This window comes from Dysidea avara, chromosome 7 (genome assembly GCF_963678975.1).
Source record: "Dysidea avara chromosome 7, odDysAvar1.4, whole genome shotgun sequence".
Classification (NCBI taxonomy): Eukaryota; Metazoa; Porifera; class Demospongiae; order Dictyoceratida; family Dysideidae; genus Dysidea; species Dysidea avara.
In genome coordinates, this window is record NC_089278.1 from 22,168,428 (window position 1) to 22,191,330 (window position 22,903).

The 22,903-nt window shown below is 38.5% G+C and overlaps 3 protein-coding genes and 1 long non-coding RNA gene across 4 annotated transcripts in view; 1 reads left to right on the forward strand and 3 right to left on the reverse strand.

Moving 5' to 3' along the window:
- Positions 1–207: 207 nt before the first annotated feature.
- Positions 208–1,675, reverse strand: LOC136260112 (uncharacterized). The gene is made up of 3 exons (XR_010703421.1): positions 930–1,675; positions 738–789; positions 208–654 (listed from the first exon to the last, which is right to left on the reverse strand). It is a non-coding gene; the product is annotated as an uncharacterized lncRNA (long non-coding RNA).
- Positions 1,676–2,746: 1,071 nt separating this feature from the next.
- On the reverse strand, positions 2,747–3,596 carry LOC136261101 (uncharacterized). The gene is made up of 3 exons (XM_066055071.1): positions 3,089–3,596; positions 2,885–3,036; positions 2,747–2,824 (listed from the first exon to the last, which is right to left on the reverse strand). The coding sequence occupies exons 1-3, from the start codon at positions 3,519–3,521 to the stop codon at positions 2,747–2,749; spliced, it is 663 nt and encodes a 220-aa protein (XP_065911143.1). The 5' UTR covers positions 3,522–3,596.
- A 2,359-nt stretch (positions 3,597–5,955) lies between these two features.
- On the forward strand, positions 5,956–8,098 carry LOC136260957 (uncharacterized). Its single transcript, XM_066054882.1, has 3 exons — positions 5,956–7,534; positions 7,587–7,738; positions 7,789–8,098. The coding sequence occupies exons 1-3, from the start codon at positions 7,102–7,104 to the stop codon at positions 7,975–7,977; spliced, it is 774 nt and encodes a 257-aa protein (XP_065910954.1). The 5' UTR covers positions 5,956–7,101; the 3' UTR covers positions 7,978–8,098.
- Positions 8,099–9,075: 977 nt separating this feature from the next.
- The window catches only part of LOC136261104 (uncharacterized), a 39,531-nt gene continuing 25,703 nt past the window's right edge, over positions 9,076–22,903 (reverse strand). The window contains exon 4 of the mRNA XM_066055074.1: positions 9,076–9,323. The gene's annotated coding sequence lies outside the window, so the exon portion shown is untranslated. The remainder of the gene's footprint in view (positions 9,324–22,903) is intronic.

Sequence of the window (22,903 nt, forward strand, 5' to 3'; positions counted from 1 at the left end):
TACAAAAATGTAATATTGGCGAAATTTAAATTTGGTGATTCAGTAACGATTCGCCAATTTCTCCAAATTTAGTTTATCGCCAAATTTAATTGATATATGGTACTATTATCATCATCAAAATCAGGCTATCTCTCATCTTACGGCTAGTAAAAAAAATTTGAGATGCCTATACATTTCAACATTCAGACACTGATTTCAGGAGCATTATCATTCTAGAATAGCTTACAATTTGTATAGTTGTATGCAATTTAGTGGGCAGTCACTAGTCCCTGAACTATAACAATGCACTACCCCCTAGCAACCTTATTATTACTAGTTATATAAACCAAGTCATCTAAAACTTCCTTGTTGTTCGATCTTCAGTATACTACAAACCATGTGTCTCTAAAACTGTGGCTTAGCTTAAAAACATGGAATGTACTTTGGTCAAGTAAAGCTCATATCTGCAGTAACACTATAATATTTTACATTCCCACTGTACACCATGGCATTCATCACACGGTGAATTGTCCAACACGTATGGTTCTCCTCCCTTGGAAAAATGGTTCCAGTTCTTCAGATTTCAATTGGTGTACGCTCATCATGAAATCACATTCTTAAGGTCCTTGAATTTTTCTTTCGGCAAAATACTCTTGATTTAAGCACCAATCGTCGCTATAAGGCAATGCATATAGATAATAAAGTTTTTAATAACTTGGGACATAATCTAGCTACACTTGCTAGTGCAAGCAAGTTACCTCATCAGGATCAGTATGTCCAGACCTGCAGAAGATCTGAAGAAATGTTTTCCTGTAAAATAGATATATAAAAATTACATGTCTTAGAAAACTACATGTCTTGGAAAACAGTCTTATCATACAAGTATTATCAGAAATGCGTAAGTATTCTCTATTCAGAATGTCATAGGTTCCTAGTGGTTGAAATTTTACCTTTGAACTTGCATCCATTAAGTAGTATAGGTACAGTATATCAAATATAAACATGTACCTCTCTGAAGACAACTCAGCAGTCAGCAGCCTACAGAAGTAATATTTAGTAATATAAAATATGCCAACTATAAAACATGTATATATTATAGGTGCTAGTTTACAGGCTTAGGACAAGACCATGTGCACTATGAAGCTAAAAGCACTAGTAAAATTCATTAAACAGTCCTATATCTGTTGAAAGTAAACAATCATACACTACCACTGCTACTGTTGACATGGAAGTCATGATGGCAACATATCTTCACTGCAAGTTGAATTACTCCACAACAGAAGTGTTTTGAATCACACCATTGTAAGCAATAAACTAAGAAATAATCGTCACACTCTTCCTCTGTACAGAGGCTATTCAGCTCATGCGAAATATTTTCAGTACTTGCACAATATCATTACATGTCCACATTACCTTGTCCTACCCCCTGGTACTGCACAATTTTGAAATTGGTTATTATAATCCCTTGGGCTGTAAAAGGTTTAGAGTGGTATGAGAGTTAATTATTATAATGTTATATTAAATTTTATTGATTCCATCACCAGGCTTAATTTATGTACTGTGCATGGGCTTCAACTTGATTTACTGCAGGCAAAAATCCAAACTAACACGCCCTGTGCACACTACAGTATAGCAGATACAAGAGTATGTGTACCCTTTGGAAATGGGACCATTGAAAAGAATGTCTCGAGGTGGTGGCTACCCAATGACTCATGCACATAATAGCTTGAGATACTATAGGGCATTTAATTGTTATACTGTCAGGAGTCCAAAACTTTTGGTACTGTTCTATGGAAATAACTGCCGCTATTCTCCCCGCCTACAGCTGTATGGATTACTTGAATCAATAGTATGAGTACATGATCGTTTACTAATGGGGATATCTCCAACTGCTTTGAAGAAACTGCAAACATGCAATGTTTATACAGCCTGGTTGTACAGAATATATCACATAGGATGGAGACTCAGTGATATTTGTTAAGGTAGGCCAGTGTTTGTGGGTTAATAAACTGAACAGATTGACCAAGCTAAAGTATGATATCCGCTGACACTTGTTATTTCATTAAGCGCCTGGAAAAAGATTTATGTTAATCTCAAGACAGTGACGTGTCTCACCTCGCAAAATCTTTTTTTGTGAATGTTATTCTCTAGCCATAGGGACCTGTGGAGTCGCTTTTTCGCTTCAACCCTTCGATCAGAAGGCTTAACTGAGCTGATGTGGACGAAAATACGCAGCTGAGTGATGTCATGCTTTGTCGCAGCAGGTATGCCGCCTTGCTACAGAGCCAGTTGTACAACCGCCGGGTAGTGCGTAGCCACTAAAACGAGCTAAAAGGTATAGCTAACTACATGTACTAAATAGACACTTTTAATTCAATTTCAGTGTTATTTTGTGTCTGTCTGAAAGTAGTCTGAAAGCAAAAGCATAAGTTTACTGTGTAGCTAAAAATACTCAGCACTCGAATGACTTTTAAAAGCCGCGTAACCGATCGAGCCCTATCAGAGTGCTGTACAAATATAAAAGCTTGACGGGGGTGTACAGTAGCTTGTGACTGGCCGTTCCTGTGTACTCAGTACGGTGCAGCTATCAGTACTGAGTGAGCCTAGCGTCTGGTCACTGTCCGGCGAGACCTGTTTTGTCGTCTCGCGAGTACCCTAGTCACACTCTCGAGTGAAAGTAGTTGTCATAGAGCATCACGATAGCCTTGCAGTGTGGACGCGAGTTACTCGAGCTCCTCTTGCTCTCGTCGTGCGTGTACCCGCGACGTTACCTTTGAGCTGTACTGTAGTACCGTAAATCTTGTACACCATCAATATCCTCTTGCTTGAATCTATATATGTATCCCTATATATAGAATAATAAATATAGCAACTAAGTATATTAATAGTAACAATATGTGCACACCTCATCAGACACATCCCCTGGTAATGCTACAATGTTATTGTCTGCATCAACAGCAAGGTAAAAATTGTTTTGATCTGCGTTAAAGAACTGGTCCCCTTGACTGTTAGAACTCCATGCAACAAGATATGCATCTTCATTTAGCACTCCTTCAACTGTGGAAAAGTTACAGTAGATTAATATGAGTTATCTTAATGGTTAACTTACTAAGTGATAGAGCAGCTGTGACATATGGAGAGTCTCCTGTTGATATGATGTGAAGTGGATTACCAAGTGATAGACTGACTGCAGCCACTGTGGATGGTTGTATTACACTCAATGGGTATGGTGTCCTGTTAAGGTGGCTGTTGAGTTTTATGGAGAAATTTCCAATAGTAATGTCACAAGAGTTTTTAGTGACATTGAGTGTTGTTCCATTAATGGTGATGCTAAGTTGACCTCCATCAGGAGAGAGGTCTAATGATACCTTATCATTTTGTAGTTTGCTGTCCTTGTTGAGTAGTTCCAACTGACTTGAATTTTTGTTCAACGTAATAGCGGACTTGTTGTGTTTATAAGAAGGCCAGGTGGCACCATCTTCTGACAGTGTTGAAGCAGTGAAGGAAGGACTGAGTTGAAACTTTTCCACTTTGTATTCCATGATTCTTTTGATTTCTTTGTAGTTATCTACTTCTTTATATAATTCTCTTTAAACTGATTTTTCTCATGATAACCAGCTATCTGCAACCTGTTTTATACTAAATCTCACTTCCTGTGATCTTGTAGCTACTTCCTTACCTAATGTGATATAATAGATCATTTATTGGCTTCTGGTTGGTCATGTATTGTATATACATCTATTTACTGTACAAAATGCACTTTAAGTAAACTGTATTTTGTATTATTTAGGTATATTTCTGTGAAAGTTCCAGCACTACCAATAATGGTCTGGTTAAAGTTCATGAACTTTCATAAATGGCATACATATTTAGAATGAAGTATTCAAGTAGGATCTGTGCAGCACACAAGTGATCCATCCATTAGTGTACTCAATCTAACAAATCATTTGGAAGACTCTATAAATTAACTTAGTAGCTAATGATGCACTGATACTGGAGATTTAATTACTGATTAATCTGATATTTATGAAATACTGTAGCAGTCAATTTTGGCTAAATTTCATAAATGTATTAATCTGAATTGGCTAACACATTTGCTAATAATTGCTGATACTAACATTTGTCAAATCTTTCCAATAAACCATTTTCTCGTGTTTTAATGGTTAATCATGCATCACCGAATGGTATTTTTAACACATGAAATGGCTGATATGACTGTTGAATAGTCCGTTTGTTTATATGCAGAATCACATTGACATTTACCCTCTGTACTGCACGTACATGTGTCATAAAATGATATACACCTACTAGTTTAGAAATCATCAAGGAAAAGGTACAAATAACATTTCCTGTGACATTGATTGATAGAAGAATTTCCCAACAATGTTACTGAATGAAGTCAGTGTTAGCTGTTAATACGTACACAATGAACACAGACTATGATATAGATGATAGCTGTAGATAAAGTGGCATGGCTACCATAATCTAGACAAATTTTATGCAAGCGTGTGTGTTGTGTCTCTGTGTGTGATGCCTGCTATAGCCGTTTAAAACTGACAAGTGGGTGACAATTCTGTTGTTATTATCTGATTCGATATAGCTAATTTATATTTAATCATTAGTCAATGCAAATGTGCATTATTTGAGAACCCGAGTCTCCTTCCCATAAGCTGTATATCACAAGAATCACCTTTACACCTAGATAACTGCCAGCCGAGGTGCATAGAGATCACAATCATTTGAAAGCAACATACCTTTTGCCTCATGACCTTACTGTAGTTGTAGTACCATGACGTTGAGCTGATCATTCCTCAAAAAATTTATAACTTGTGGACAATAAAACTAAAACATTTGGCTCATTTATAGTAGCTACTACCTGACCTGCTGATAATATTCAAAATGTTTTCATTCAAACGTCAGGCATCTGTTCTATTTATGGCACATCAAAGTTTTCACAATATAATTATAGGGAAATCCATTAATGTGCACAGTCTTATATTCATGGCCCTTTCCCAAACTTGCAAATGAGCCAAAATACACATGTCCACTCTTCACACCTTTTTTGTCCACTCTTCACACCTTTACTGTCATTTATTCTGCTGAAATAGTGAGGATAAATTTGCAAAGCCAGATGGTATCACGACCCTCACTGATATTCACTTCTATGCAATAAGTACACCTACAGCTTGCTATTGTATGGTAACTGTTGTAAACCTTATGAATGGCCAACATGTATATATCACAGTTTCAGTAGGCAGATGGTCTGTTTTCAACACTTCAAGTCAGTGCAATTTCCATAACTATATCTCCTGAACTTAAATTTTATTAGCTATAAACTAACTCTCTCAAAGGTTTACTGTAAAACTAACCGAGAGGCTGTCAGCCCATCAATACAAACATCTTCTTACACAGGTGGATAATAGGTCAAGTCCTGAGCATATAGTTCATCATGACTACGCATGATTCATCTTTGTCCTCAGGTAATGTACATGGCTACTGTGTGACAACTTATGTCACTAGCATATCCTATAGGAAAACTGGTTTCTGACTTCAGGTAAGTTCCCCAAACAAGGATGGGAATTATCCACCACCCTTGGTTGTCAAGCAGCAGAATTGTACAAAGCATTGTGATAAGTTAAAGCATTTATTTGAAAGCATTTGTGCATAGGCAATAGTCAATGTTGCATGTACATGACATCTCTATTTACAAGTTGCATGGAGTATGGTGATCTATAAGATACATATATTAAACACTGTCAACTGCATTAAATAACTGTATACTTTAATAAAACAAACCATACATTCTCTGCATGGCCATGGGTAAAAGTAAAAATTATCCTCCGAGTATATACATATATGTATATGCATATACATGACACAAATACATGTTTACTGACTCTTTTACACTTTTGCAATTGACATGCAACATACACCGTGTATACACTAGGAAGGGATTGTGGGCTAAACATATATCATGATCAAAGCCTAACTAAAGGAAGAGTATTTAGAAGTACCAACTACAGGAAGAGTGTTGTTTAACTACAGATGGTTTCTTTTCAGAGGTACATAGATATAGCTAGCAGCCATACAGTGTACTGGGTAGCTGAGTCAGCAGAAAAGTCACCTATAGAGCAATGACATTGACACCATTTTTCCATTTGGATTCAGCTATTGTATACAGGGCAACATGCTACAAATCATTAATTTATTAATTGTTAATCTTATAGACTAAATATGTAGATCTATACATACTCCATGCATTCTGGGTAGGTTTAGTTGCACGCTAATTCGAAACAGTGAGTATCATTATTCTTTATAACCAGCCATGTAGAGGCTGAAGGGCCAGGGTGTTAATTACAAAGATGTCATACTTACTCTTGGTGGGCTGTCAATGAACTGTGGGCTAAACATATAGCATGATAAGTACTCAGGAAGAGTATTTAGAAGTACTAACTACGGGAAGAATGTTAACAAATGACTCAATAGTGACACAATCCCTTCCTAGTGTACACACAGTGTAGCTATGTTACATGTCAAATACAATACGTCAATATAAGAGTAGGATGCTCAGCAACAAGGTGGCAACATGCTGCGGTGAAAGAAGAACATTCACAAAAACTGGCGAGCTACCATACAGTCATGCATACATAAAAAGAGAACTGTATACTGGGATTAAGTTTAAATAATAATTAAAACTGCACAACCCACTGAATAAGGATATTACATAAAGACAATCACTTCCTGCTTCCTTCTAGCACCATGTTCTCATTTGACCTTAAACTATAGTCACTTTATTAGATGTACATGTGCATCAGAATATTGATTTAGTAAAGTGAATTACAAAATTTGATTTGCAAGAATGTCCATGCATATCGCTAATATATAAGACACTTCAGAACACTTCGTAAATGTATGGCTATCCTCCAGTGTTGTGCAAAGAATAGACAGCATTATTTCAGACACAGTACAGGATGATGGTAAAGGAAGATGGTGTTTAGCTCATAAACATGAGCAGGAAGTTACTACAATATAAAATGGGTACTGTTTGCTCAGTAAAGCAGACCAAAATCAGATAAAAGAGGATCATATATTCAAGAAAGAAGTAGATAACTACAAAGAATCATGGAATACAAAGTGGAAAAGTTTCAGTTCAGTCCTTCCTTCACTGCTTCAACACTATCAGAAGATGGTGCCACCTGGCCTTCTTATAAACATAACAAGCCTACTATTATGTTGAACAAATCTTCAAGTCAGTTGGAACTACTCAATAAGGACACCAAACCACAAAATGATAAGGTATCATTAGACCTCTCTCCAGATGGAGGTCAACTTAGCATCATCATTAATGAAACAAGACTTATTGTCACCAAAAGCTCTTGTGACATTACTATTGGAAATTTCTCCAGGAAACTCAACAGCCACCTTAACAGGACACCATACCCATTGAGTGTAATACAACCATCCACAGTGGCTGCAGTCAGTCTATCACTTGGTAATCCACTTCACATCATATCAACAGGAGACTCTCCATATGTCACAGCTGCTCTATCACTTAGTAAGTTAACCATTAAGATAACTCATATTAATCTATTGTAACTTTTCCACAGTTGAAGGAGTACTAAATGAAGATGCATATCTTGTTGCATGGAGTTCTAACAGTCAAGGGGACCAGTTCTTTAATGCAAATCAAAACAATTTTTACCTTGCTGTTGATGCAGACAATAACATTGTAGCATTACCAGGGGATGTGTCTGATGAGGTGTGCACATATTGTTACTATTAATAATATACTTATTTATCTATATATAGGGATACATATATAGATTCAAACAAGAGGATGTTGATGGTGTACAAGATTTACGGTACTATGTGGAGTCTGATGGGAAGAAGTACTATATGATGGTTCAACCAAATGGAGACATAACTACTCTACCTGCTGAAGATCTTGTAGTTGGCTCAACCATTGACACCCAGTGTAGATTCAGACTTGTGGTGTGATAGCTTATAGACTTACACAGTACATATGTTTTAATGCACAGTAATGAATTTATATATTTTTTTTAATTCATTTTTTAAAGTGTTAACTATATGAGAACATGACATGAAACTGTATATTTTACTGGAGAAAATGTAGAAAAACTTTTGCATTATCTATAATCACACAACTCATGACCTTAACATAAACCACGCAGTCAGAGGGTAGCTATATATGTAATTATAACACAGTAATATTCAAGTTTGTTGTTGCTGAATATTTGGACAAGAAATGGTGCACATCATTGCTTCATGGTGGTATACTCTACATGTTTGTCACTGCTGTTCACTTTCCTCCATTTACTGAGTAAGAGAAGCAATAACACTAAACAGAGAACAATTGTCACAAGTGCAATGCCAATAATTGTATCTGGATGATAAGCAACACAAAATTACATCAGTATGCTGCTTAGTACATCCACCGTATGGAGGGAAACTTTGGAGGAGGAAAAATTTGGCGAATCAAGCAAAATATCACTGTTGGCAAAATAAAATTTGACAAATTGTTAGCAGAGCGCATGCCCTATTTAATTAATTACATTACTAATCATTGTCTGAAGCGAGAACTGGGAGTGCCACGCCTCTTCAGCAGGAGCCATATATAAGTAATACTATTTAGACAGTAGATCTACACCCTCTGGAAGAGTGAATATCGTAATTAATATGGTAGGACCCGCTACTTGTCACACCCATTTCGAGGTGAGGTTTGAGGATACCACGTGTACAGTGGCTAGCTACCTAGTAAGGTACTGAGTCAAGGCAGGCTTGGCTCTTGCGTGATTCCTGGCCCAGTAGCCCTTGGTCGAGTAGAAAATTGATTAATTCAAGGCTTGGTTTGCTATTTTCTTGACCAGCAAAATATTTGGATGGGGAAAATTTGGCGAATTCATAGTCATTCGCCAAATTTCAATGGCACCAAAGTTTCCCTCCATACGGTATATACGTATGACACATGATAAACTAAATAACTAGTTATTATAGAACTCTAGCTGAAGTTAGTGTTTGGATAACAAATTGTGTATGCACAGAAAAGTACCACTATTAATAGAACTTTGAGGTATATATTGTTGACCAACCACCGTGATAGAGTACGTATATGTAACAGTAGCTATCTCTCTATGTATGAATCCACAAAGAAAGGCAGTGAAGCAATGAGTCAGATACTTAATAGTGAAACTCTGCTGAATGCTGACTTAGCATGATAATACCCAATTACATGTATACATGAGTAATTTACATACCAAAGACACAAGATACACATCTGTGATCTTCACTGCCATTAGGAGGATGGTTTACAATGGTAGGAAAATCTGTAAAAATAAATGCAGGTATTACACAAGACAAGTGATTATTTTATTTATAATTATCTTCAATGATAAATACTCAACTAATTATAGAAATCAAGTAACAGGCCTGTGAGGGTTCTGGAGGTACTGAAGAACCCTCCTCTTGGAAAAAGGTCTACAATTTCAGTGTAAATGTCCAAAAAGTTAGCAGCAAAAGTTCAATCTAAAAGTTTTAGCAATTGAAATTCAGCCAAATTTTCCTGGAAGGGGCATGTCCCCAGACCTCCTAGCTCTAGCACACTGCTTTGCATGATGGGTGTGGCTAAAGCACACTTAGTATCTGCTTTGCACACCCAGCATCCACAACGCACAAAAAAGATCTACCTTTTCACCTAAAGATAAAAGTCTGGTTATGGCCCTGAATAACAAATTATGTCTTTAGTGCTTACCGTACGGAGGGAAACTTTGGAGGAGGAAAAATTTGGCGAATCAAGCAAAATATCAGTCGGCAAAATAAAATTTGGCGAATTGTTAGCAAAGCGCACGCCCTATTTAATTAATTAGATTACTAATTGCTGTGTATGAAGCGAAAACTGGAGTTCCACGCCTCTTCAGCGCCTGCAGTCAGCTATCAACTAACAGTAGATCTACACTCTCTGGAATAGTGAATATCGTACTTAATATGGTAGGACTTGCTACTTGTCACGCCCGCTTCGAGGTGAGGTTTGAGGATACCACGCCAGTGTACCTTGACGTGTACAGTAGCTAGCTAGCTACCTAGTGAGGTAGTCGAAGCAGATTTGGCTCTACCGTGATGCCTGGCCCAGTAGTCCTTGGTCGAGTAGAAAGTCGGTTAGCTCAACGCTTGGTTTGCTATTTTGTTCACCAGCATTGAAAATATTTGGATGGGGAAAATTTGGCGAATTCATGGTCATCATATGTGGCTTGAAATGAGGTATGTAAGTTTGGAAATTAGACTGCTTGTTACTGGTTACAATAGTAACAGAGTAACAGAGTAACAACCATGTTAATATCCTTGTGTGCACCTATGAATACTACCAACTGCATAACATCAAACAACAGTGGGTAACACCAGGCAACAGAGGGTAACACCAGGCAACAGTGGGTAACAGCAGGCAACAGTGGGTAACAGCAGGCAACAGTGGGTAACAGCAGGCAACAGTGGGTAACAGCAGGCAACAGTGGGTAACAGCAGGCAACAGAGGGTAACAGTGGGTAACAGCAGGCAACAGTGGGTAACAGCAGGCAACAGTGGGTAACAGCAGGCAACAGTGGGTAACAGCAGGCAACAGTGGGTAACAGCAGGCAACAGAGGGTAACAGCAGGCAACAGTGGGTAACAGCAGGCAACAGTGGGTAACAGCAGGCAACAGTGGGTAACAGCAGGTAACAGTGGGTAACAGCAGGCAACAGTGGGTAACAGCAGGCAACAGTGGGTAACAGCAGGCAACAGTGGGTAACAGCAGGCAACAGTGGGTAACAGCAGGCAACAGAGGGTAACACCAGGCAACAGTGGGTAACAGCAGGCAACAGTGGGTAACAGCAGGCAACAGTGGGTAACAGCAGGCAACAGAGGGTAACAGCAGGCAACAGAGGGTAACAGCAGGCAACAGTGGGTAACAGCAGGCAACAGAAGGTAACAGTGGGTAACAGCAGGCAACAGTGGGTAACAGCAGGCAACAGTGGGTAACAGCAGGCAACAGTGGGTAACAGTAGGCAACAGTGGATAACAGCAGGCAACAGTGGGTAACAGTAGGCAACAGTGGGTAACAGCAGGCAACAGAGGGTAACAGTTGATAACAGAGGGTAACACCAGGCAACAGTGGGTAACAGCAGGCAACAGTGGGTAACAGCAGGCAACAGTGGGTAACAGCAGGCAACAGTGGGTAACAGCAGGCAACAGTGGGTAACAGCAGGCAACAGAGGGTAACAGTGGGTAACAGCAGGCAACAGAGGGTAACAGTGGGTAACAGCAGGCAACACTGGGTAACAGCAGGCAACAGTGGGTAACAGCAGGCAACAGAGGGTAACAGTTGATAACAGAGGGTAACACCAGGCAACAGTGGGTAACAGCAGGCAACAGAGGGTAACAGTGGGTAACAGCAGGCAACACTGGGTAACAGCAGGCAACACTGGGTAACAGCAGGCAACAGTGGGTAACAGCAGGCAACAGAGGGTAACAGCAGGCAACAGTGGGTAACAGCAGGCAACAGTGGGTAACAGCAGACAACAGTGGGTAACAGCAGACAACAGTGGGTAACAGCAGGCAACAGAGGGTAACAGTAGGCAACAGTGGGTAACAGCAGGCAACAGAGGGTAACAGTTGATAACAGAGGGTAACACCAGGCAACAGTGGGTAACAGCAGGCAACAGTGGGTAACAGCAGGCAACAGTGGGTAACAGCAGGCAACAGTGGGTAACAGCAGGCAACAGTGGGTAACAGCAGGCAACAGAGGGTAACAGTGGGTAACAGCAGGCAACAGAGGGTAACAGTGGGTAACAGCAGGCAACACTGGGTAACAGCAGGCAACAGTGGGTAACACCAGGCAACAGAGGGTAACACCAGGCAACAGTGGGTAACAGCAGGCAACAGAGGGTAACAGTGGGTAACAGCAGGCAACACTGGGTAACAGCAGGCAACACTGGGTAACAGCAGGCAACAGTGGGTAACAGCAGGCAACAGAGGGTAACAGCAGGCAACAGTGGGTAACAGCAGGCAACAGTGGGTAACAGCAGACAACAGTGGGTAACAGCAGACAACAGTGGGTAACAGCAGGCAACAGAGGGTAACACCAGGCAACAGTGGGTAACAGCAGGCAACAGAGGGTAACAGCAGGCAACACTGGGTAACAGCAGGCAACAGTGGGTAACAGCAGGCAACAGAGGGTAACAGTGGGTAACAGCAGGCAACAGAGGGTAACAGCAGGCAACAGAGGGTAACAGTAGGCAACAGAGGGTAACAGCAGGCAACAGTGGGTAACAGCAGGCAACAGTGGGTAACAGCAGACAACAGTGGGTAACAGCAGACAACAGTGGGTAACAGCAGGCAACAGAGGGTAACACCAGGCAACAGTGAGTAACACCAGGCAACAGTGGGTAACAGCAGGCAACAGAGGGTAACAGTTGATAACAGCATGCAACAGAAGTTAACAGTGTGTAACAGCAGGCAACAGTGGGCAACAGCATGTAACAGAGGGTAACAGCAGGCAACAATGGTCTAAGTTCATACCTGGGAGCAATACAATATTTCCTGATTAGAAAATTAGTGGTTAAGCTCTCCTAGTTTCCAATCGATTTACCACTGTTATATATTAGTAAAATTTGTAGCCAATAACAAATAGCACATATATACTTGAATAATGCTTTATCAATTTTGAAGCAGCTAATAAGGTGTTGAAAAAAAATTAACATCAGGGGTTGATTTATGGTGGGGTATGCTTGGGATGCTGGACCATTCCTTCAAGATTACTACTATGACATAGCAGGGAAGACAGTACAAAGCATAGGTGCAATTACGTGTTAAAAACATACAATGCAGAAGAACGGTTAATTTTTCTATACTTATGGAGGAGACATCCTTAAAATGATCCATTTTTTAGTAGTATATAGGGACCAAATTAAGTATAATATCAAAAATTCTAACAAAACAGTCATGCATAATGAACATCTAATAGCAATTTCATCAACTATATAATTGCAGTGGAAACAATTTCTTGCTTTTATTATCTTTTTGTTCTCACCATCCTGTCACGTCAAATCTAAACTTTTCATAAAGACCTAGTCTATAAAAACCGGGCATGTGGGTACACATATATCAGATGCATGGCTTACCTTTGTGGCACAGCCACCAGACATTTTACCCTCTAATAAGAATGTAGATGGCTTTTTAAGTCAGTTTACAGAATGTATAATATGTTATTCTACATGATCTTATAATCCTATTATGTGGAGTTATAGTTGTAGTTACAGTACATGGAGTTCCAATCCACGTATAATCCTATTACATATGTGAGCTGAGTTACATGTGACTCTGCCAACATGGTCAACTATATTATGCATTTTAATACCTTTCAAGATTCCAAACCAAACTTATGTACATGTATGCTTGCAATAAGTGCACAATAGAAATGTCAGATGTACCAGTACCTTGCATTAGTTTTTATGTTGCATCATTATAACACGTCATACTCAGTATTAATTTATGTATTTGCTGTCTAACTATGGACTTTACCTGCAATTACATCACAAGTGTAAAATTGGCTGCCATAGTTGTGGATGTGCTTAACAATTTGTATGGGCAACTATGGGAATTGGACAATTATATATGTCTCAGAAGATATCAAGCTCTAACCGACAGGTATGGCTATATGTAGAGACACTGTAATCCAAACAATTTTCGAAAGATACTTAAATGTATTCCCAAGATCCCTAGTGCCTGCTACTATCGTTAATATTTTATGCTAAATCGATTTACACATCAAACATGTATGGATCAAACTTTTCTTCTGTACCAGTAGTTATATTAGTGATCTGAGTTACACATGACTACTGTAGTTTAATACCTTTCAGGCCAAACAAGATTCCAAAGCAATCATTAATGCTGTAACTGTATTCAGTCCTCTAGGATATTATCAAGAGTTAACTTGTGATGCTATACTTTAAATCTTTGCTTCCAAATTGTTACTAAATCCAATGCTAGAAAGAGTATTTTTAAAAATTACTTGAAGGCATACCTCCAGACCCTGGATAGCCATGGAGCTTGCTCTAATAGCATGCTTAGTATGCTTTGCACATGCATCCACTGTATTAGTATCAACCAGTTAGATACCCCATTAAATTTTGCTCCAGTTAGCACTCCTCCTAGGGTCTGCCCTTGAATGTATACTTCATAAATTTGGGCTCTGATTACATGACTCCAACATGATGTATATACAATTTCTACACAACAGTTTCTGAAAAAAAAAGTTAAGTGCACAGCTGATAATATGCATAAGCACAGTAAATCTGTATGGACACTCGATAAACAAGCTATATAATACTGAGTACTTATAGTTGATTTATTATGATCCTTGTTCACCAAGCTTTGCATGTATGTCTACCATATTGAACTCTAGTTCTCTACAACCATTGTAATCATAATTTATGAATTGGTGTCATACTGCACATGTATACAATTTCATAAATAAATACACTGTCATACAAACACTACCAAATAATTACACTACTAATCACATCAATTGTCAGTTGTCTTTGGCTTTGGAGCCACAACTCTTAATCCATTGGCATAGCAATAAGAAATATATTTGTTGCGACGCTTTATCATTTGGTGTAAAAAGAAATGAAAATGTGTCTTTGGCATGCCACAAAGTATCTTCTTAAAGCGGCTCAACCATGCAAATGTTTGCTCACATGCCATCGTATTCAAATCTGGTTTAGCTTTTTGTAGGTTTTCTGAGCTATACTTCTGTTTACAGGAAGCATCACGATGATTTTTCATATGGAAATCATCAATAACTTTGTTCACATCTAACCAAATATATTTCAAGTCATTTGGTAGTGGTAGTGGTAAGCGAGAAACTCGCAAATTATTGAGATGACACATATTATCATAAGATATGGTCAGTGTTTTCCAAGCATCTCGACCTTTAGTTCCAAACTGGCACACTAGCCACATCACCACTAACATGAAAACTTGAGCTGGACCCTCCGACCTACAAACAAAATAACAGTAACTATGTAATATGTGACCAGATTTGTAAAAAGAACACCTTTTCCACACATTGACATGTCAGTAAACAACTGCTACTTCTCTGCACTGGCGGTATGAAAATAAAGTAGGTTTAATCATGGAAAATAGAAAACAAATTTCAGCATTGATACAAAAGTTACAAAGTTTTAAAGTTCACAAAATGGGTCAAATTGTATGTGGGAAAGTAGTACCTTTTTGCAAATACGGTCACATTTTATACAATAACAGCATTTTGACAGCTACCATGTGTGTACAAAGTATCAAGGGATGATAACCCCCATGTTACGCCTCTGGTGCTGTAGTAATGTTTTAATAGGATTCCCCGCAAAAGTGATATGCACCACTAAAATGTTTTGTCTAAATACCCCTTGGAATTAAAATAAGCAAGAAAGGTCACCAACTTAGTATATCTAAATCATATGCAGCTCTACAACAAAAAAAGATGACAACCCGGATTTTCCTCTGCCTGTTTGATCAATGATCCTAAGTTAGAGGCTCATAGATGCAACAAACGGCCACCATTTCAGGCCACAATGAGTGGCATGTACCCATTCTAGTTACAAAGAGTGTCTGTCTTCTGTGTTTTGCCTTTCTTCTTGCATAGATACCTGCCCTACCAGCAGGACCATCTAGCACATTCTAAAATAATGTCCTTCTACTAAATAATTATGTACAGTAGCACAGAATTATAGTGAATCACAACATTCCAGTTATTGAAGTTCTGTGATGTGCATGCTTACTGTATGTGTTAGAATTTTTTTAATCTTACCTGTACAATGGTTGCCATCTTTCTATATGGCCTCCAGCACCAACACAAAACCATGTTCCTCTTGTCCACTTCTGTAGTGTGCCAGGTTTTTCTCCTGTGTCCTTGTTACATGTAGTTTTTGTTGCTGTCACTTCTTCAGTCTGGTCCACTGCTTTGGCAAATTCAGCATAGCGTTTAATACCAGAATCAGTTCCCGGATATTAAATTAATTTTATAATACATTTGGCCATTTAAGGCTACACATGGTATATCATAGTGCATTGACAGGTGTATTCACAGGTGTATTCACACACTATACTCATTATCATGTATAGGGAATTGAGGCACACACTAGCATTAATGATATTTTATAAATATTTATCCTAAAAGTGATTGGCAGAGCAGCAAGGTAAACCACAAATTCCTACATTGTATTTTGACCTTTATTTGAAAAATGTTTTAACAAGCAAGAAAGTGAAGTCTGTAAATTGGAATTTAGGGTTTATTTAGCCACTTCAATAATTGCTTCTTTTTTGTTGCCTTTCAGGGTCAGATGTGTAGCTACTTGTATGGGCATCTAAGGCAGCTGCCTCACCAAATTTTGGGTGGTTCAGTAAATTGACAAACTAAATAATCTGTCATTTTATATTTATTCAAAATTTTCATAAACTTTTAATGAGCTATGCTATCTAGTTTACCCGAGATAATGCTGAGGGAAGACCTCAGAAGTAATTCCAGATAGGCTCAGAGGTTTTAAGTTGTCATACAAGATCAATATACCCTAATAGAGCAGTCTGTCTCATCAATTTAAAAAATTCTGGCTACATCCTTATTTTAGTTTTTCATTCCTTTTTAATGATTGTTCTAATAGAATGACTGCTAAAGTCGTGTTATGGCAACTGCTTCACTAGGGTGTATCATTCTTATGTAATAATCTGGATTAAACTCTCTATTGAAGCATGATTAATATTTGACAGCTTTCGTCATAAATTTTAAATTCACTGAAGCCAAGCAATTTATATAGCTAGAGTTGTACCTTCTGCATATGTATAATTTTAATCTAGGTATCTCAATAATTATCTACACTATTATCATGTGTACCTGGTTGACGGATACTGGTTAATTTGTTGTATAGCTTAACCCATACAGGAAGACGGAGAAAGCCAGGAACAAAAATAGTATCAGACCTAAAATTTACTTTGCTTTCAACTAAGAGTAAATTACTGGGACTCGATGTAAATATGGAAATTATGTCACATGTCATTTAGCTTCTAGTCTTTCAACTGCTATACTTACCTAGATTCCAAAATCAACTTATGTAGTTTTGTATAATTTTAATATTTCAAATTCAAGAATGCCTCAAGTGAAAACTTGTTGATGGTTGTGATAAGTGATAGATGGTTGTATTCAGTTTTTTATTTGAAATGGTTTTGTTATTGAGGATTTGACTATATTTGTTTTGACTGCTATTAATGCTTTAAAAATCCTACCATCTTTTAATGTTGGTGCAAAAGCAACTATATGGGGTTGCAGATCCCATGCTGAAAATTTTTAAAAATCCATGGGAAAAGTTGTGGCATAGAGATTTTTAATAATTTTAGTATCAATTTGAATTCTAAAACTTCTACAGCTTCTAGGGGTGCAACATAGGTGCAACTCCCAGACTCATGTGAAATTTATTTATTTACAGCTATATATATATATATATAACAATGTTCATGCTGTCCCACCTGTATGTCTGGTCTAGAATTGCCAGTGTTTGACATCATGAGTTGTATAAACAATGCTAATTTACACAGTACATTTAAGTCAACAGAACAGAATGATTATGTTATTGACATGCATAGGATAGACCTGTCCAGCCCACAACAAATATGCTTGCAGCACCTTTGCAAATGGTGGGATGCCTGTTTCACACATTACAGCTCAGTCTAAAGCATTCCAGAACATCATTTACATGTAGTACTTTGTCAATAGCAAGTTATCTTGTTTATCGGCAAGTTACATTACTTAATGCTTTGTCACCTACCCACCAACCCTACTACTTCAGTCAAAAGAAAAAACCCAACCTTTCAGTGATTGACAACTGACATGGGATCCCAGTTTGGAGGGGCAAAGTGTTTATTGCTTAAATTAACAGTAATTCTCAAGGAGATGACGATCTCTCAAGGGGAGCAATTTTAATAAAGATATTGCTGCAGCAACATCATCCCACCTCCTTTGCCTAAGAGATTTCACATGCCCCAGTGAAGTCCTGGGTTTGTCCAATTTATCACCAAGTTAGCTTAATTACATAAGCCATAACCATGCAATAGTTTTACTGGCCTGCCTAGGATGCATGTGAGATTGTGATGCTTGCGTGGATGATGTCATTTGGGTCAGGGGCTAAAATAGCTACTTTTTACAACTAGCCCAACTCGAAACCAGAGGGAGAGAGAGGCGCTATATTACACAGAGGCATAACCAGAAGGTGTGTGTGTTTTACAACTACAACAAAAAGTACTGGTAGCAGGGTCTGGGGGCCCAGCTGTTGAAAGACTTTGAACATTTTTATAGTACAAAAGTCAACTTGTTTCGACTTTTTATTTTATTGAGGATGTGCCAAACACATGCACCCTAGTGCATGATCATTATATGTGAGTCTATTAATTTCATTCTAATACTGCCGACTACAGTATGTAGTATGTGTAAACTCACCCCTATATGATAGATGCAGGTCAGGTTTGCTACACGGTTTATATAAACTGTTAATACAATAAACTTGAATGATTTGGTTGAAAATAGTTATTTTGAGATTGGGTATTTTTAAAGTGAAATCAAGACACACGGTAGTGTGTCGTGCGGCCCAAGAAGCCGGCGCGCAACCCCGTGAGTATATTGACAGGAAGAAACAAAACGCAATTTTCGCACCTCCGTAACTCTGTGCTGCCTTGATGAAACAAGACAAATTTTGCTGTGTAGATTTCCTCCAACTTCAGTACTCCACATTCCAAATTTGAGCGAAATCGCTTCAGGCATTCCTGAGATATGCGACTTCAAAAATTGGCTTAGTTTCTTCGTTTTTTTTCTTCTTCTTATTTTTCTTCCTCTTTTCGCACACTTACAAAAACTGCTATAAAACGCGAACGCGTTATCCGATTGCCTTGAAATTTGGCACACAGAAGAGGGGTATAAAGGCGCATCTCGGTACCAACTTTGGCTGGAATACCATAAACAGGCAAAGAGTTATGAGTGATTATGCACGAAAAATAACACCAATATGTTGTCACGCCTACAGGGTAAACCGCGTATGGGAAGAAGCTGAAAATCGGTGGGTGAATAGGTTAACTATTGAACCTCAAACCTTTTGTGGTTTGAAAGAAATCGAGCTAAAAACCAGGAAGATACAGCGAAAAAATCAACAGTGTGTAACAATTACGCAATCGAGATTAGCTAATTTTTTATTATTATATTTTTATTATTATTATTATTATTATTATGCTTGCCACGCCTACCAGATAAACCACTTGGGGTAATGCTTTGAAAATCGCTGTACAGATGGAGTTATCATCTTAGAAAGGCTCTTCAATGGTGTAGAAGAATCAGACTTAAAGCCACGGAGTTATAACACGAAATCCAACTTGGTGTAGCAAGTGCGAGATCGAGATACTCTAATAGAGCAGTCATCCTAATAGAGCAGTCACCCTGAACAGAATTCAAGAGATCAGTTAGAAATAAGTAACCTGTATAGAGATCAGCTACAAACAAATCACCCTGTAGAGAGTTCAGCTACAAACAATTCACCCTGTTCAGACATCAGTTAGAAGAAGATTTCTTGTAGAGAGTTCAGTTACAAACAAATCACCCTGTTGAAAGATCAGCTAGAAGATGTCACCTTGTAGATAGTTCAGTTACAAAGAAACCACCATGTAGAGAATTCAGCTACAAACTAGTGACCCTGTAGATACATCAGCTAGAAGAAGTTACCTTGTAGAGAGTTCAGCTACAAAACCATTCTGTAAAGAGCTCAGCTGCAAACAAATCACCTATACAGAATTCAGCTACAAACAAATCACCCTGTAGAGAGATCAGCTAGAAGAAGTTACCTTGTAGATAGTTCAGCTACAAACAAATCATTCTGTAGAGAGATCAGCTAGAAGAAGTTACCTTGTAGATAGTTCAGCTACAAACAATTCACCCTGTACAGAGCTCAGTTAAAAGAGGTTTCCTTGTAGAGAGTTCAGCTACAGACAAATCACCCTGTAGAGAGATCAATTAGAAGAAGTTACCTTGTAGATCGTTCAGCTACAAACAATTCATCCTGTAAAGAGATCAGCTAGAAGAAGTTACCTTGTAGAGAGTTCAGCTACAAAGAAACCATCATGTAAAGAATTCAGCCGCAAACAAATCATGTATAGAAAGTTCAGCTACAAACAAATCTCCCTGTAGAGAGATCAGCTAGAAGAAGTTTCCTTGTAGAGAGTTCTGCTACAAACAAATCATCCTGTAGAAAGATCAGCTAGAAGAAATCACCTTGTAGAGAGTTCAGCTTCAAAGAAACAATCATGTGAGAGTTCAGGTACAAACAAATTGTCCTGTAGAGAGATCAGCTAGAAGAAGTTACCTTGTAGAGAGTTCAGCTACAAAGAAACCATCATGTAGATAGTTCAGGTACAAACAAATCACCCTGTAGAAAGATCAGCTATAGAAGAAATCACCTTGTAGAGAGTTCAGCTACAAAGAAACTATCATGTAGAGAGTTCAACTACAAACAAATCACCCTGTAGAAAGATCAGCTATAGAAGAAATCACCTTGTAGAGAGTTCAGCTACAAACAAATCGGCCTGTAGAGAAATCAGCTAGAAGAAATTACCTTGTAGAGAGTTCAGCTACAAAGAAACCATCATGTAGAGAGTTCAGCTGCAAACAAATCACCTGTAGAGAGTTAAGCTACAAACAAATCTCCCTGTAGAGAGATCAGCTAGAAGAAGTCACCTTGCAGGGAGTTCAGTTACAAAGAAATAAACCATGTAGAGAGTTCAGCTGCAAACAAATCACCTGTAGAGAGTTCAGCTAGAAACAAGTCACGCTGTAGAGAGATCAGCTAGAAACAAGTCACCTTGTAGAGAGTTCAGCTAGAAGAAGTCACATTGTAGAGCTACAAAGAAACTACCATGTAGAGTTCAGCTGCAAACAAATCACCCTGTAGAGAACTCAGCTACAAACAAATCGCCCTGTAGAAAGATTAGCTAGAAGAAGTTACCTTATAGGGAGTTCAGCTATGAACAGATCACCCTGTAGAGAGTTCAGCTACAAACAAATCACCCTGTAGAGAGTTCAGTTACAAAGAAACCACCATGTAGAGAGTTCAGCTGCAAAAAAAATCAATCACTCTGTTGAGAGTTCAGCTAGAAGAAGTCACCTTGTAGAGAGTTAAGGTGCAAATAAATCACCCTGTAGAGAATTCAGCTACAAACAAATCACCCTGTAGAAAGATCAGCTAGAAGAAGTTACCTTGTAGAGAGTTCAGCTACAAAGAAACCACCATGTAGAGAGTTCAGCTGCAAACAAATCACCTGTAGAGAGTTCAGCTAGAAACAAGTCACCCTGTAGAGAGATCAGCTAAAAACAAGTCACCCTGTAGAGAGTTCAGCTAGAAGAAGTCACATTGTACAGAGTTCAGCTACAAAGAAACTACCACGTAGAGAGTTCAGCTGCAAACAAATCATCCTGTAGAGAGTTCAGCTAGAAGAAGTCACCTTTTAGAGAGTTCAGCTACAAAGCAACCACCATGTAAAGAGTTCAGCTGCAAAAAACTCAATCACCTTGTAGAAAGATCGGCTAGAAGAAGTTACCTTGTAGAGAGTTCAGCTACAAAGAAACCACCATGTAGAGAGTTCAGCTGCAAACAAATCACCTGTAGAGAGTTCAGCTAGAAACAAGTCACCCTGTAGAGAGTTCAGCTAGAAGAAGTCACATTGTAGAGAGTTCAGCTACAATGAAACTCCCATGTAGAGAGTTCAGCTGCAAACAAATCACCCTGTAGAGAACTCAGCTACAAACAAATATGCAGTGTAAAAAGATCAGCTAGAAGAAGTTACCTTGTAGAGAGTTCAGCTACAACGAAACCACCATGTAGAGAGTTCAGCTACAAACAAATCTCCTGTAGAGAGTTCAGCTAGAAACAAGTCACCCTGTAGAGAGATCAGCTAGAAACAAGTCACATTGTAGAGAGTTCAGCTACAAAGAAACCACCATTTAGAGAGTTCAGCTGCAAACAAATCACCCAGTAGAAAGTTCAGCTATGAACAGATCACCCTGTTGAGAGTTCAGTTAGAAACAAGGAATCCTGTAGAGAGATCACCTAGAAGTATCGCCTTGTAGAGAGTTCAGCTACAAACAAATCACCTGTAGAGAGTTCAGCTACAAACAAATCACCCTGTAGAGAGATCAGCTAGAAGAAGTCACCTTGTAGAGAGTTCAGCTATAAAGAAACCACCATGTAGACAATTCAGCTGCAAACAAACACCCTGTAGAGAACTCAGCTACAAACAAATCGCCCTGTAGAAAGATCAGCTAGAAGAAGTTACCTTGTAGGGATTTCAGCTACAAACAAATCACCCTGTAGAGAGTTCAGCTACAAAGAAACCATTCTGTAAAGAGCTCAGCTGCAAACAAATCACTTGTACAGAATTCAGCTACAAACAAATCACCCTGTAGAGAGATCAGCTAGAAGAAATTACCTTGTAGATAGTTCAGCTACAAACAAATCACCCTGTAGAAAGATCAGTTAGAAGAAGTTACCTAGTAGAGAGTTCAGCTACAAAGAAACCACCATGTAGAGAGTTCAGCTGCAAAGAAATCACCCTGTAGAAAATTCTGCCAGAAACAAATTGCCCTGTAGAAAGATCAGTTAGAAGAAGTTACCTTTTAGAGATTTCAGCTACAAAGAAACCATTCTGTAAAGAGCTCAGCTGCAAACAAATCACCTATATAGAATTCAGCTACAAACACATCACCCTGTAGAGAGATCAGCTAGAAGAAGTTACCTTGTAGATCGTTCAGCTACAAACAATTCACCCTGTAGAGAGAGAAATTAGAAGAAGTC